A 15832-nucleotide genomic window follows, 5' to 3' on the forward strand; every position below is an offset into this window, starting at 1 on the left:
GCCACAGCCATCAACTTCGTCGACTGCCACGCTTTCCAGTTCAACACAGACCAGCCCTGTGCGCAGGTCCCTGCGCAGCATGCAGCGCACTGACATGCAACCCACTCCTCCAAAGAGGGGGCGGCAGTAGCAGGGGGACCCTGCATGTGTTGACTTGCAGTGCATCTGGACACATGTTGTGCACTTGATCTGTGAGGGTGTTGGGGGAGGGGATAGGCAGAGGGGGGAGGTTGGAGGTGGTGTGTGGGAGTGTTGTAGAGGGAGTGGGGAGGGGGTTTTGGGGGGAAGGGGGAGGCTGGATAGGGGTGTGTGGGGGTGTTGGAGGGAGGGAAGAGAGGGGTGTGGGGGTGGAGGTTTCATTCATGTTGTAAATACCATCTGTACAATACACCTGTTGTGTTAAAAAAATCACTTGACTGGACATTGCTTCTTCAGCATGTGTCAATTTATTGAATGACAGTGTACAGTGCGAATTCATGCCCAAAGCCAGTGCCCATATTCCCCCTGTCACAGTGCCCAGAGTCCCACGTCCATGTCACCCTCTGCATCCCAGTGTATCAGAAACTATGGTTTATCAATGATTGGCGCACAGCACGTCCTTCATGTGCATCGTGGCCTGGCCGATGTGCAACATCTTCTCCTTCCTCCTCATCTTCTTCTCCTGTTGGTGGCTAGTCCATGTCAGGTGGCAGCGGAACGTTCTGCCGGATGCACATGTTGTGCAGCATGGCACATACCATGATGATCTTGCCCACCTTCTCAGGACCGTAAATGAGTGCGCCACCTGACCTGCTGAGGCAGCGAAACCGTGCCTTCAACAGGTCAAAGGTCTGCTCTATGACCACACGAGTGCGTGTATGGGCACGATTGTAGTCCTCTTAGTGCCTTTTCTGCGGATTCCTGACAGGGGTGAGGAGCCACGGCTTCAGGGGATAGCCAGCCTCACCTGCATGGGAGCACAAAAAGGTATGTGTAAGGGTATTTCTTCTGTTCCATTTGTGCTCAGCCTGTACATTGTTCATGCTCATATGCAGTATATCGTGCATGTCAGCTATTGACGTCACATCTGCGCAACTATCTGCCCTGTATACAACTCGGCACTCCATGGTGCTGGTCTTGGGTGACGTACACAACTTAGGGGCATTGACATTGGAATCACCAACCACCCAGATGAAGTGACAAGGTCCATGATGTACTCACATGTGAGGGTTGTGTGGCAGGGGATGAGACCAAATGCATGTTGGGCAATGTTTGATGCATTAGGCTAATGCCCAATGTGATACAGTTTATTTAGACTTTGTTGGTAGGGTCCCCCAGTGTAGGGATGTGTTCCTTGGTTGTTGCAGGGTATCGAGTTGCATGCTGGTACTCGTGTGCCGTGGGTGATTCCCGCACCAATCGCACCCATGTAGTTGTTGTTCAATACTTCATGGCTAAAATTTGAGGCATCCTTGTCACATGGGTTTTCCCATTTGTATTCATCTGTACATGTTGGCATGGTGTTATTCAGTGTTACTGTCGGGGAGGGGCAGTGACTGGGGATTTCCCTGAGAGGGAATTCATACTGCGCACTCATTGAAGCATGACCTGTGAGGTGCTTGAATGCGGACATGTTTATTCAGCTTTGTGACTGCATGATGGTGCATTGTGGTGCTGTGGGTACGGTCAGGTTATGTCCAGTGGACATATTCAGGGGTGTGCGCTCATTGTGTGCGGCCCAAAAAAGTCGGCCTCCATTTTCTGTGTCATGCATCTTATTTGTATGATTATGGGCAAGTTGTTTGCCAGCATGGACAGTGTCCAGACACCCCATTGAGGACACTCCCATGGCCCAGAGGGCTGACAGGTTGCATATGCATGCCCCCCCACTATACGCTCCCATGGCCCAGAGGGCAGACTCACCCAGCAGCCAGGCACGTCATGCAGCATCTCCTTCCATATAGCGGGGTAGCAAGGAGTTCTGCAGCACCATTGCATCATGCGTGGATACTGGGAATCTGGCACAGCAATGTGTTATCATCTTGCTGGCATCACACACCATCTGCACATTGATGGAGTGGTATAGCTTCCGATTGCGGTACACCACCTCCACGGCATGCGGGACTACCAACTCCATGTGGGTGCAGTCGAGGGCACTAATGACATTGGGCATGCCTGCCAGTGCAATAAATGCTATTTTGGTGTCATTCACCTCCTGTTCTGTCCATGGTAGGGATATGTGGGCCCTTGCGTGCTCTAGGAGTGCATCCAGCACTTGGTTTAGCACACCGGAGAAACATGGTTGTGAGATGCCATGCAGCTGCCCCACTGTGTGCTGGTAGGTGCATGTGGCCAGTAAGTGGAGCACAGACACCACCTTCAGCAGACGGGGGATGGCGGTGCGGATGTTGATCAGACTGACCAAGTCTTCATGTATTAGTTCCACTATGATGGTGATGGTGTCCCTGTCCAGGCGGTACAGGGTGTGGATCTGTGCTGGGGTTAAGTTGAATGGACTGACCCTTATACAAGGGATTGGTGGCTGCCTGCAGGGAACCACTGCCTGCACTGTTGGGATTTGCTGAGGCGGTCTCACCCTCCTTCTCCTCCTGTGGCTCCTCTGTAATCCCTAGTGTACTGCCTGCTCATGGAGTAGCAATGCAGGCATGTCCTCCAGCTCCAGTATCGCAACTGCAAGTGGAAACATTTTGGTCTTGGAAGGGGTGTGGTGTGTGGGGGTGCTCCTTTTGTGTTGATTGTGTGCACCTCAATGTCACTGGGCCTAGTAAGATCGTTGTGTTTGTTCTCTCTCCTGTTCCCCTCCCTTTGACTGATCGCGCTCTGAAACACCTGTGTATGAGCACGATATGAATAAAATATCATATCATATACCTGTGGCAGTGGGGAACACAGCAGTTTGCTATTTACGGGTGATCAGTGATGCCGGTATTGCCGGCATCATGGTGGCCCTTCTTACCGGCATCTGGATGCCGGTATGTGCATGTGTGTGCGACTCGTAATGTCCTCTTCCTTGTGGCATGCCGGTGTTACTTGCATGGCACCCGCGCACTCGTGCGCATGCTGGTATGGTGGTGCATGGCCACAGCGGGTCACTGTCGATGCCGGTAGTACCGCTTCTAGGGTCGTAATACAATGGTCCGGTAATGGATGCCGATATTGCCTTACCGGTACCGTTATTACCGGAGCGCCAACCTTGTAATGAGGCCCATTGTCTTGTGAAAAGGGGAAATAACTGATGTGTCAACTAGGTCTTCAGCTGGATCCCCTCTTCGAAAGGCCCAAAAGGAAGTGAGGCCCTGGAGAGACCTCAAGAGTTGAGCCAGGGAAGTCTATTGGTACTGGGAAGATTCATTAAGGGTCTTGTGGAAGGCGAACGAGAAAACATGGTAGGCCTAATTAATCATTTATGAAAGGAATACGGGGCAAAGTGGTAGTGGCATTGGCATCCGGTACACAGATTTTTTGTATACCTTCTTGTGTGGAAAGGAGGAGTGTTAATTAGTGTAGCACTTTAGGGTGAAAAGTGCGAGAGCTAACTATGAGAATCATCTCTTATTTTTGGTTAAGTGTCTGCCTTTAGTTGATGATTGCTTTCTGTTATTCCCCACTCCAAGAACCTGTAAAGCCCTAATAAAGATAATGGTAAGGGTCCGGCATCGTTCATTCCGGGCCGCCACATTACGAGGTCTGCAGCAGGTCCCGCTCCTCACACCTGGTCAGACCAGACGTGCAGAGCGGGACCCGCTAGCTGTCACGACCCTCGCCCAAAACCCCCTCTGGCAAACCGATTGGCCAGGTGGAGTCAGGACTCAGGCCTCTAGAGCCAGGCATCCTTTTCCAAAGCCCTCTTGGGGCCACTCCTGGCGCCTGTGGCGCCAGGCTCATACACCATGAGAAACACGTGCTTGGGAACTACTTATTGAGTTGCCAGCCAACATGGAGGCATCCACATAGCTTGGTTCCCAGGAACCAAGCTATGCGGTCTAGTGTTTTTGGTGTGGTAGCCTAGGGACTACTTACCTGGACTATTTTGTTGGGGCTATTTAAACCACACCCGAGTAAGACAACACTATTCGCGTTACTTTGCAGCTTGCAGCGTGACGCTCACCATGTCCAGCTATTCCCTCGAACCTCAGAGAAGCAGAACCTGCAAGGAGACAAAAGGAACATCATTAGCAGCAGCATCTTACCTGCATTCTTCATCTTTAACCACTCGCAGCTTCTGAGAACAGCTTCCTTGAATCAGCACGCCTCCCGGACAGCACGAAAGAGGAAGATAGAGGCAACATTAAAGAAAGCAGTAGAGACATTTGTAAATTATGAACGGCTCAAAAGACTTATCTGGCTGGTCGCCTCACGGCTAGCACCATTCCGGACATTCTACTTGCGCTGAAGAACACTGCGACCTACAAGGAAGGAAAACACAGGTTAGCAAAGGCAAGACTTTGCAGCGCTGCGCACAGCGCTTACTTACCACATCATAGCGCTCTTAATGCACCATCATTTACCAGTGGGGCTCAACCAAGCCAGTTCGCCGCGCTGAAGCTCCGCATACCTAAGTGAGGAAAAAGAGACATTCGAAATAAAGAAAGGCATGCAGGATAGCAACAAAACTAAAGAACAGCAATAAGACCTACCTGAACAATATCAGACGGGCCGGCGTCAGTAAAGTAACTGGATCACACAAGCCCAAGAAAGACAACACACCCCTGCAAAGAAGGCAGGGTGGAGAGCACGCCTAATTCTACCACCAGGTGAGGAGAGGGCCCAGGGGGGTTGAAATCATACATGGTGGAGGGAGGATACTTACCCCAGTCGGTCAGTCTTGAACACAGTCCTCCTGTATTTTCAGGCAGAACCTTCCCCGCAGACCACATCTGGGCTGAGCTGAGAAGCATACCAGCGAGTAACCCGGCTGGGTGGTGTCCCTGTGGATACCAGGTGAGCGTAACACTGGCAGACCAGGATGCTAACAACAGGCCCGCCATTAACGGCCCGTTGTTAGCATCCTCCCCATTCCCATTGAGCCCGATAGGGGCTCAATGGGAATGGGGATGTACTGGGTTCGGGCCCCGAGAATCAGAATTACCGGGCCCGCTAAAGTCGACATGGCTACCCCCAAACTCCTAATGAGGCCCAATATCCTTGAACAACACTGGTGTATCTATTGTTTTTTTCCCAGTGTCTTCGTGACAGGAGATGTTCCTGTGATGCTCACATTTCCTGCTTAAATGTTGCATTTTATTTTGAGGACATCCTAAATATGGTTAAGCTAACAAATGTAGAATTATACAACATGCTTTACAATAGGACTGACCAGCATGCAAACCCCCACAAAGCAAGTCTATGTGATTGGTTGCAGAATGGTACTGTTATCAAATAAAACATGCTTGCATGATTTAGATATATATTCAAAAACCACAACTTGTAGAATCTTCTCCATTCACTTGCTTGAATTTGACACCAACTGTTCCCCTTGCCCGATCTGGAATTATTGAACTCATTTACAGACTAAATGTGTCGGTAGACCCTCTTGTATATCGCTGTAGCCATACCCATTGAAGACATAATATGAAGTCTTCCACCTACGGATCGCACAGGAGTGTATCCCATCAAAGGGACACATGCCAATTAAGTTATTTCCTTCTATTTGCACTTCATAAAATGCATGATGCCTGAACCTGTCTCTTTTCAGGTCAAATTATTGGAGGATGCTAGGAGAGTTATAATGAGTAGCAAAGTTTCATGCTGTCTATTAGTCCATGCTTGGCAGATAGGGTCCCCTTTCATGGGCAAGTGTAGTTTGTACATATACTATAAAAGGACTACCTTTACCCTAGCACTCTCTGTGATAGAGAAGACTGCCTTCTTATTGTGGCTATGCTCAGCGCACAGTATACTGCATATGTCCCTTCTCTAGAACTCTTAGACCTAGGTGTGTTTTTATTAATTGCATTGTGAAAGTATTTAAGTTGCACTGTGAAACCTAGGTTTTTCTTCCACTATACAGAGCTCTTAGACCTAGGTGTGCCGTCTCTGTTGTTAAACTACAGTGTGAAAGTAGTGCTGTCTTTGGGTTTTTCCTTCTTAGCAAGGCGTTCACGTAGATACTGTTCTACTACTGTCTGTGCCCTTGTTGTTTTGTTCAATTGTCTACTATTGTCTCGTCTCTCCTTGTCTTGTCTGCTTGCACCCCTCCCTGCGTCCTTCCCTAGTGTTCTCCCCGCCCCTACATCCCCTTCCATCCCCCTTCCTCTTCTCTCCTCTCCCCACCTACTCTATGGTGCTCTCTGTCTCTCCTATCTTTTCTAACTGCTTCTCTATTGACTATCCTGCTCTCCTCACTAAATCTGGTAGGAAGATGTTCAAAAAGAACATCCTGGTCTCCAACCCAGGCCTCCCTATCGCTGACACCTATACCAGTGCCTCCTCTAAGCAAATCCTCACTGACATCCTCTTTGTCGTTCCCTCGCCAGACCTATGGACTCTTCATATGGTCTCTGTGCTTTCTCCTCTCTCTTCTTCTCCCATTAATGGTGGAACCCGGTCGGAAGGCCTTCCTGGCCTCCTTCAACTCCTCTAAGGTCATCATTAATGTTTACCTGAATGGTACCGTCTTGGTCCAAGGCCCTCAGGCCAATCTTCTCCTCTTTCATAGACGCTTCCCGCACCTCATCAATTTCCTTCCTTCTCCTGCTGTCCCTTCGCTTCCCTCCACGGCTTCCTTGCCTCTCCCTGCGTCTCCTCCTTGGCAACCTTGCCCGCTCCTCCTTCCTCCTCTGCCCCCCCTTGGGCTTCTTCTACACCTCTGCAGGGAGTACCTCTGAGTTGTACCCCTCCCCGGAAGTCTTTCATGGATGGCAACCTTCTCCATATTGCCACTCTTAACTCTCGCTCAGCTGTCAAACACTCCTCTGACATCTGCTGCCTCCTTGAAGAACTTGACCTCAATGTCCTCGGTCTCACCGAGACATGGTTCATGGCCAGCTCTGTCACGAGCTTTGACACTCTCCTCCCTGATGGCTACAAGATCCTCTCCGCACCCAGGTCCAACCGTTCTGGAGGGGGTGTAGCCCTGATCTTGCCTGAGTGGATTCCTGCCTCTGTCATTCCTATGCAGGCCTACTCCTCTTTCAAATGCCTTGTCTGCAGGCTCCCTGTCTCTCCTAGCCATTCCCTTACTGCGGCTACCATCTATCGGCCAACTGACCTCCTCTTTCCTCTCTGAGTGGGCAGACCTCTCCTCTTCCCTCCTGGTCTCGACCACTCAACTCCTCCTTCTTGGAGACTTTAACATCCACCTGGATGCTTCCTGTCCTTCCTCTGGACTCTTTCACGACCTCTGCGACTCTCTCTCACTCTCTATCCTTCTCTCTGGCCCGACTCACTCTGCAGGACACACTCTTGATGTTCTGATCTCTTCAGACCTTCGCCCCTCTATCCCTCTCACCACCCCTCTCTCCTGGAGTGATCACTTTCTCCTTTTCTCCCATCTCACTCTCTCCACCCCTCAAGCCAAGCCAACTCCAGCACTGCCACCTACCTTCTCGGTTATCCGACCAATAAAGCATGTGTCAGTTGAGCCTTTCGCTGCCACTATCAACGCCGCCCCTTCCCCTTTGGCTGACTCACACCCTGACACAGCCCTCCCTGTGCTCCACTCTGCTATATCTGATACTCTCGATTTTCTTGCCCCTATCTTGAGGATCCGCTTGAAGCCCAAAGCCAAGTGCAACTCCTAGTACGACTCAGACCTCGCCACCCTTAAACGTAAGTGCAGGGTGGCTGAGAGGAAATGGCATGCTTCTGGTACATCCTCTGATAAACTGGCCTGCCGCCTGCTCCAAAGGCAATACCGGCTCTCTGTCTGCATCAAGAAGAGATCCCACATCCAAGTCTGCGTCTCTGCGGCATCTAACAGCTCGACCGAACTCTTTAAAATCTGTAAGGAGCTGGCCAATCCTGCTGCAGTCTCTACCTCTCCTGTTGCTTCCCACACCCTCTGCATGGCCCTGGCTTCTCATTTCATCTCTAAAACTCAGGACATCCTGTCCTCTCTCTCTTCCTCTACACCTGGCCCCTCTACTCCCTGCTCTTCCCCTAGCCCTTCTTCGGCCACCTCTCCTCCCTCCGTCTCTGCCTATCCCCTGTTCTCCCCAGATGAGGTTTCTATACAAGTCCAATCTATGAAAGTCTCATCAAAACAGGTTCACCCCTGTTCCTCTAAAACCATCAAAGACCACATTGACACCTTGGCTCCTGCTCTGGCCGCTTCTGCAACCACTCCTTCGACACTGGAGTCTTCCTTTCCCCACTGAAGCACTCCCTTGTGCACCTTCTTCTTAAGAAACCCTCTACTGACCTGGCCTGCCCGGCTAACTATCGTCCAATCTCCATCACTCCTTTCCTGGGCAGGTTCCTGGAAAAGCTGGCCATCTCCCAACTTAATCTTCACACTGAATCGTTGGTTGGCTCCATGACCACCAGTCTGGGTTCAGAGCTGCCAAAAGCACGGAAACTGCTCTCCTCAACATCCATGAAGATCTGCTCTCCAACCTCGATTCCAACACCCCCTGTGTCCTCATCTTACTTGATCTCTCCTCTGCCTTTGACATGGTCATCCATGCCATCATACTCAACCGTCTCCGTGATAACCTGGGTATCACAGATCAGGCCCTGGCTTGGCTGACCTCTTTCCTCACTGATCGATCCTCCCAGGTCCAACTTGAGTCCTTCCTCTCCTCTATCTCTATCTCTACCTGCGGTGTTCCCCAGGGGACCAACCTCTTGCCCTGGCTGTTCAACCAATACCTGCCACTTATTGCCCACCGCATTGCCGCTCTCTGCCCCAACTTTCAGTGCTATGCGGATGACACTCAACTCATTTTCAGGCTCCTTTCCACCACTTCTTCTCCTTCTCTCATCTCTGACTGTCTGTCTGCTATCCAGGAGTGGTGTGCAGCCAATGATCTCTGCCTTAATGCCAGTAAGACCGAGTATTCTCCTCATCTGCACACCTGCTCCCTCCTTTCCTGTCACTCTCTGGCCGGCCTCTCTTGGCCCTCTTCCTGCTCCCATCTGTGAGGCTAAAACCTCTGGGTCATCTTCGTCTCCACACTCTCCTTCTTTCCTCACACCTCTGACATATCTAAGAAGTCACACTACCAGCTGCACCTCCTCAGAGGTATTCTTCCTTTCCTCTCCTTTCCCCAGGAGCTCACTGTCTCCAGAGCTCTGATTCTCTCTAGGCTGGACTACTGCAACAGCTTCTTTCTAAATCTGCCTGCTTCTACTCTCCGCCCTCTGCAACTCATCCAGAACAGGACTGTGAGATTTGTCCTTTGCCTCAAGCCCAGGGATCGTATCTCTCCAGGACTGAAATCTCTGCATTGGCTCCCAGTCGCTGTGAGGATTAAGTTCAAAACCCTCTGCATTGTCCACAAGGCCTTTTGGGGCATGGAGCCTCACTATCTTCAACTCTCTCTTCCTAAATATCTTTCTTCTCGATCTCTTCTCTCATCCGCTTCCAACTCCCTCAGAGTCAGTTGCTTCTCCAAGCAACAAATTGGTGGTAGATCTCTTTCTTCGGCTGTGGCCTCCCTCTGGAACAGCCTCCCCTGCCTCCCTGAAACTTGAGGAGAACCATCTCTGGTTCCGGAAGCACCTCAAAACCTTCCTCTTTGCTTCTGCTTTCTCTCCTTCTCTCCCCTGTGAACTCCTGGCTGAAACTGAAACTGCACTGGTCACCTGGCTACCCTCTCATCTCGGGCCCAGGTCCCCTTCCCGCAGTTGCACACCTGCACTGCCTCCCTGGAATCCCGCGCACTTGGGTACTGTTTTCTTTATCCCTACAGCCCCCTACCAGCACTTGACACTTGTCTGCACTTACCCTTGCACTTGCCACTATCTGGCCACAGCTTTTACTTATTGCTTTAATTCTTCTATTTATTTTTACTGTTTATCCCATGTACTGCACTGCCCCTTCCCTCTGCACTATACCCCTTGCCCCTTCCCCCCGCACTTGCACAATCTCAATGTCACCTGGCCTAGTAAGGTCATTGTCCCTGTCCTCCCTTTGTTCCCCCTCCCTTGCCTTGTCGCCCCTTCACTTGTGTATAGGTGCGTTATAAATGCCATATCATATCATATCATATCTAGATATGGAGGGCTGAATATGATCTTCATGCCGATTCCTGTTCCCTCTAAGAAACTGGAACAGTGGTTTGCTTCAAATGAAACTGACAGCAAGGTAGGTGTATTTCCTTTAAATGTGCATGAATATTTCATTATTCACATTATTACCATCAATTACATACTCTGGGTCTGGAACAGTGGGATAAATGGTTAATTTGCCTATGAACTGCTATGTTAATTGATATGGTTTTTGTCATGGATTTATGGAATCTTCAGTGACACACCAATGAGCTCTTTTTAGTACTACAGTACTCTGCATCTCAGTGATCCACCTAATAATGCATTCAATGTATTTCTTGACCATGGATACGCCTTAATGAAAACTAACTGCACAACTCCACTCTTTCTAGAGTGTGGCCTTAGACACCAATAGCACTGTCCATGCACTGAGGTTCAGCCATGCCCTTCTGGTCACATAATCTAGAGACATTTATCACAGGCACTGAATGGCATCTTCAAGATGTCATGATCAAGATGGTGTCCGGTACTTACTGATCCACTGTGATCTGCTTTTGAGTTCATATGCACATCTTTGTGCATTGTAATCAAAAGATTGACAGTGTAGAGGTTTTAACACCTGACTTGAGAGTGAGAGCAGTGTTGGCATCTGGGTTTGAACCTTTCTGCTAGTGACCTGCTTTGTTTGTATTTCTTTTTATCCTTTCTTTTTATTTTCCAGAGAGCAGATTTTTGCTGCTTAAATATACTGAAAATGCTAAAGAATTGAGCAAATCTGTTTCATAAATGAAATCCTGCTCGGGGACTCGCAGTGAGAATTTAGGCAGAGGTTAAGGACTGTGGCGCATAGACTGATGTATGCATCACCCACTCCAATGTTCCCATAGGCTAGCTTATACATGACAGTATGTACACAACTTGAAATGCAAAGCAACCTTAATGCCAGGTAGCACACAAGCAAAAGCAGAACCACCCACCGCCCCCTGCCCCCCAAAGTAGCTGTGATAATGCATTGGGGGAGTAGGCTTAAAATTAGCAATTTCTTTGAAGTGGTTGGGTAAGTAATTCACACCTACTTTCTGCTTGGGAGGCAAATGTAAACATATTTGGATCTTCATGGCTTGCCACTAGAAACTCTCCTCTATCAGCAAAGAGTTACTGTTCTTATTCTACCCAACCACTTTTCGAAATACAAATGCAGACAACACGGGATGAGGGAGAATCTCATCCTTCAAGTCTTTGTGATTATGGAAGTACAAGCAGGAGTTACAGTTACTGAAGAAAGAGCTCACCCTGTAGCTTACCTTACACACAAGATACCTAAGATTTCCAGAAAAGGCACAGACCTTTTCAAAAACAATGGTTACACACTTATCAAACAATTGCTACTGCTTGAAATTGTTGCTAACAACAATAATAACAGTATTGCAATAACACTTAAAAAGGTAGCAGCAGGTCAGTAGGCTAACCCCCACTGTACCAATAATACAACTACTAGGTGTATCTGGGTGCATATGCATCTACTGTAACAACAGGAGACCCCCCCCCAATCTTGCAGACAGGCATCTTTTATACTATATATCAGTGCCCTGTTGAAAGCCTAATTTCCCTAGTTTGATCACTGTGCCCTGAGCTGAGATGTTCCTGCCGGACAGATAGTGAAGTGCAGATTTTTAAAACGTTACATATTGAAAGTAAGCAAGGGTAGAGGTAATGCCACATCAAACAAATCAAAAATAACTTTTCAAAGGTCTGGATGGACCTGCATCCAAGCCTTTACATGCATATAGTACAGAGGACGTCAACAGAACCTAACTTACATTTATGCCACAACTTATATGAACTACCGTGCCAGCATCTCTATGGTTTCTGACCTCTTGACAAGGTAATTAGCTTGGCTACCGGGACTCTCTTTGAACTCCCACACCTTCTTCCTCTGACCATCACAAGGCTGGATAGCTGACCATGTAAAACAGGGCCATGTTTAGATTTCTTCTCCTGGTTCACAAATCTATCCACGATAAGGTACCACTATATCCATCTTCCTTATCCAGCTCTACAAGTCTTCCCATAATCTCTGCGCTGCCTCCTTGACTTTCTCTGTGGCACCTAGCTCTACCTGTGCTTCCTCTCGCTTCTGCTCTGTCTCTCTTCTTTCTCCACATGCATGGAATTCTCCCCCCCCCGCACAGTCATGTACAGTCCACAGTGATTTGTTTAAAGCCAAATTGAAGCCTACCTCCTCACCTCCACTGCAACACACCTTCCATCAAATTGACATCCCTAACAGAGCTGGCCATAGCACCTACCTGCACTTAAAATATCTAACATTGATTAAGTCTTGACCTCCGATGCACTGTGTCCCCTTCCTGCTCTCCCTCCCGCCTCCTGACCCACCCATCGCCTCCCATTGACTACTCGCCATCCTCAGCCTGGGTTTAGCGACCCGTTAACAGCCACCTGCCCCCATTTTCCATCTGGGGAACAGGTGAGTGCTGCCTCCATTTTTGCTGCATTTGTGCTTTTAATTTTTTCCAAAAAGTGCTTTCAGGGCCGTGGGCCTTGACCCTCCATCCCTTGTGTCCCCTTCCTGCTCTCCCTCTCCCATACTTGCCAACCCTACAGATTTAGGCAGTAGGCAACTACTTTTGAAGAAGCCCTACCGCCTACAGATTTCAGTGACAGATCCTACTGCTTTTTACAGTGGCAAGTAATTTCTGTGATTCTAAGGCAGACTGCTTGAGACCAGCCCAGTACAAAGCATGCAACACATTAATTAGTCTGTCTGTACAGTGGGCTAGTAGGTGATTATTTTGATTGGGCTCAGACCAATCCACTGACCTGTCAGCTAAGTGACTCTCTCCTGCACTCTTGCCAGTATAACCTTTAGGTGAACCAGCAGGGAAAGCAAGTGGCAGAGTGTAACGCCATCACACAGCATCTGCCGACAATTTGGTGTTAGCATTCAGAATTATACATTTTTAACATTTCAACATCTTTCCATGTTGTGCTGTTTGTATGTTTTGTATTTTCCTGTGATGTCATTGTTATGGGAATTATTGTTTTTCAAACTTGAAAAGTCCTACATCTTTTTGGTCACATAATGTTGGCAAGTATGCTCTCCCTCTCTACCTGCCCATCGCCTCCCATTGGCTACTCGCCATCCTCAGCCTAGGTCTAGCGACACATTAACAGCCACCTGATCCCATTTTCCATCTGGGGAACAGGTTAGTGCTGCCACCATTTTCTCTGCATTTGTGCTTTTAATTATGTCCAAAAAGTGCTTGCAGGCCCGTGAGCCTTGACCCCCAATCCCCTGTGTCCCCTTCCTGCTCTCCCTCTCCCTCCCGCCTCCCAACCCACGGCTACTCGCCATCCTCAGCCTGGTCTAGCGACCCGTTAATAGCCACCTGCACCCATTTTCCATCTGGGGAACAGTTGAGTGCTGCCTCCATTTTCGCTGCATTTGTGCTTTTAATTTTGTCCAAATACTGCTTGCAGGCCCCTGGGCCTTGGCCCCCGACCCCCTGTGTCCCCTTCCTGCTCTCCCTCTCGCCTCCTGACCCACCCATCCCCTCCCATTGGCTACTCGCCATCCTCCGCCTGGGTTTAGGGCCCCGTTAACAGCCACCTGCCGCCATTTTCCATCTGGGGTACAGGTGAGTGCTGCCTCAATTTTTGCTGCATTTGTGCTTTTAACTTTGTCCAAAAAGTTGAATTTAGAAGGTATTCCCAACATCATTGAGTGTGCCTGGTCACATACAGTTTACTGATTACCACAATATCACACTACTACGCTTACTCTCTCCTATACACCACCATTCAACTAGAACACAGCAGTACTATGACACATTCGGTAAAGCTGTTCTCATACTAACGTGACTTGTCAAACTACCCATCATCCTAATTAAACACAGCTAGCTAGCACATACCGGCTAGCTTAGGCGTCTCCTCAGGCCGAACGCAGCCAGAACTCAGTCTGGATGTCCACCCTCCAGGCTGAACACATTCAACTGATCTCCTCAGCACCACACCTACCGCTAAGAAGCAGCTATCATGCAACAACCACAGCAGCTGCACACATACCTGGTGCGCCCACGCACTTTACGACTCTTTCTCTCTCTCTCTCTCTCTCAACTGACTTGAACTGCGGTTCCCGAGGGCGTTCAACCTACCAGCACCTTGAGATCATACCAATGATACATAAGGCGCTATACAAATGCAAAACAACATAACATAACATAAAATTGTCTTTAATCTATGTAAGTCCACCCATGTATTGTCCCCTGCAACTGTTCCATTTACTCTTTTAGAACACAAAAGGGTGGACAATATGTATATTTCTTATAGGAGAACCTAATTCTAAACAGCTCCTGTCCCTCAGGAAGAAATAACTTATCCTGGGTCTCTGCTGTCCCTAGGCACTGGTGGTATGCCGACTGGTTAATAGGTATAGAGAGAATACAATGTCCCTAAAGAATAAACTCAAATCGAAAACTTAAAAATACTCAATACCCGAGAGTCAAGAAGACTACTACGAGTACAAAAAAATTATTATCGCAGGGCAGTAAGGCAAGGATTTTCAACATTTAATTGACCCTTGTCTGAGTGTGCGCTGGACAACCTAATATTCTGTCCATTAAAAGAACACAAACCACCCCCCGCCCCCCAGTTGGCACGAAATAACAGGAAGATAGGTACATAAAAATGATATAGCTTTCTCGATGTATCCCAAATGATTGGAGGGATATCAGCAGGAAATCGTTGTATCCCAAATATCAACAACAGGTGGTTGACTGTTTTCAGTGACTGGAAAAAACGAATGTCACCTTCATCAGGACCAGGGCACTTATTATATCATCATGTTAGAGATCTGCTTATGAACTCCTCACTAGTTGATAATGTCTGTTGATGACCTATAATCTGCATCGAAGACAAAAAGAGACAGGAAACATTGTCAACTTCTACTAGTAACACTATTATTACACACAACTATTCAGACTTCAACTAAGGCACAAGCTAGGAGCACAAAACACACACCCCCCTGGGCAAGCCACCCCGTTGGTTTCAGCTATAATACCACAGGACTGTTCACCATTAGTAAACAAAAAAAGCTAAATGCCACAGAGCAAACCTATTCAATAGTTAGTTCAGTGAATTATGGGAATTCTACAAGGCCTTAAAAGGTTGGGTAAATGTAATTCAAGGTGCAGAGGAGAAGTACTCAGCCTTGGTATGTAGGCTGGCAAATTAACAAAAAAGACTTTTAGATTTTAGTTCTGAGTCCCACTCCTAACCTTTCAACTGTTACATCCAGGAAATTCACCATTGGTTTGCCTATCTCTATTGTGTAGCCATTCAAGGTTTCCCAAAACTCAAGTAGTTCGCTTTCGGAACCGATCTAAATCCCGAAAATATCATCTATGTATCATCTCCAACTCCTCACTTTGTCTCTCCATTGTTGGTTCTCTAATACACGAGTGGTTTCTAATTGATTCATGGAGATATTTGCATACGATGGGGCCACTGAAAAGCCTTTTTTTAACTTACATTTCAGTTTAGCCACCATTAGATTAGCAAGAACTAGTTGCTACCTTCTTCTTATTATTTCTACTGATCCTTGCCATAACAATGAGTATGATATACCTTTGTGGTCTAGAATTGCAAATCAGGTGCTAGA

At 48.2% G+C, this 15832-nt stretch overlaps 1 protein-coding gene across 3 annotated transcripts in view; it reads left to right on the plus strand.

Moving 5' to 3' along the window:
- Nucleotides 1-15832, plus strand: part of LOC138528528 (interleukin-5 receptor subunit alpha-like) — a 291652-nt gene that overhangs the window by 253247 nt on the left and 22573 nt on the right. For all 3 annotated transcript variants that reach the window (XM_069640280.1, XM_069640281.1, XM_069640282.1), the window contains one exon: nt 10159-10249. In XM_069640280.1, coding sequence (XP_069496381.1) covers nt 10159-10249 — 91 coding nt within the window. The remainder of the gene's footprint in view (nt 1-10158; nt 10250-15832) is intronic.

Source organism: Ambystoma mexicanum, chromosome 7q (assembly GCF_040938575.1).
Source record: "Ambystoma mexicanum isolate Mex_15411 chromosome 7q, UKY_AmexF1_1, whole genome shotgun sequence".
Classification (NCBI taxonomy): domain Eukaryota; kingdom Metazoa; phylum Chordata; class Amphibia; order Caudata; family Ambystomatidae; genus Ambystoma; species Ambystoma mexicanum.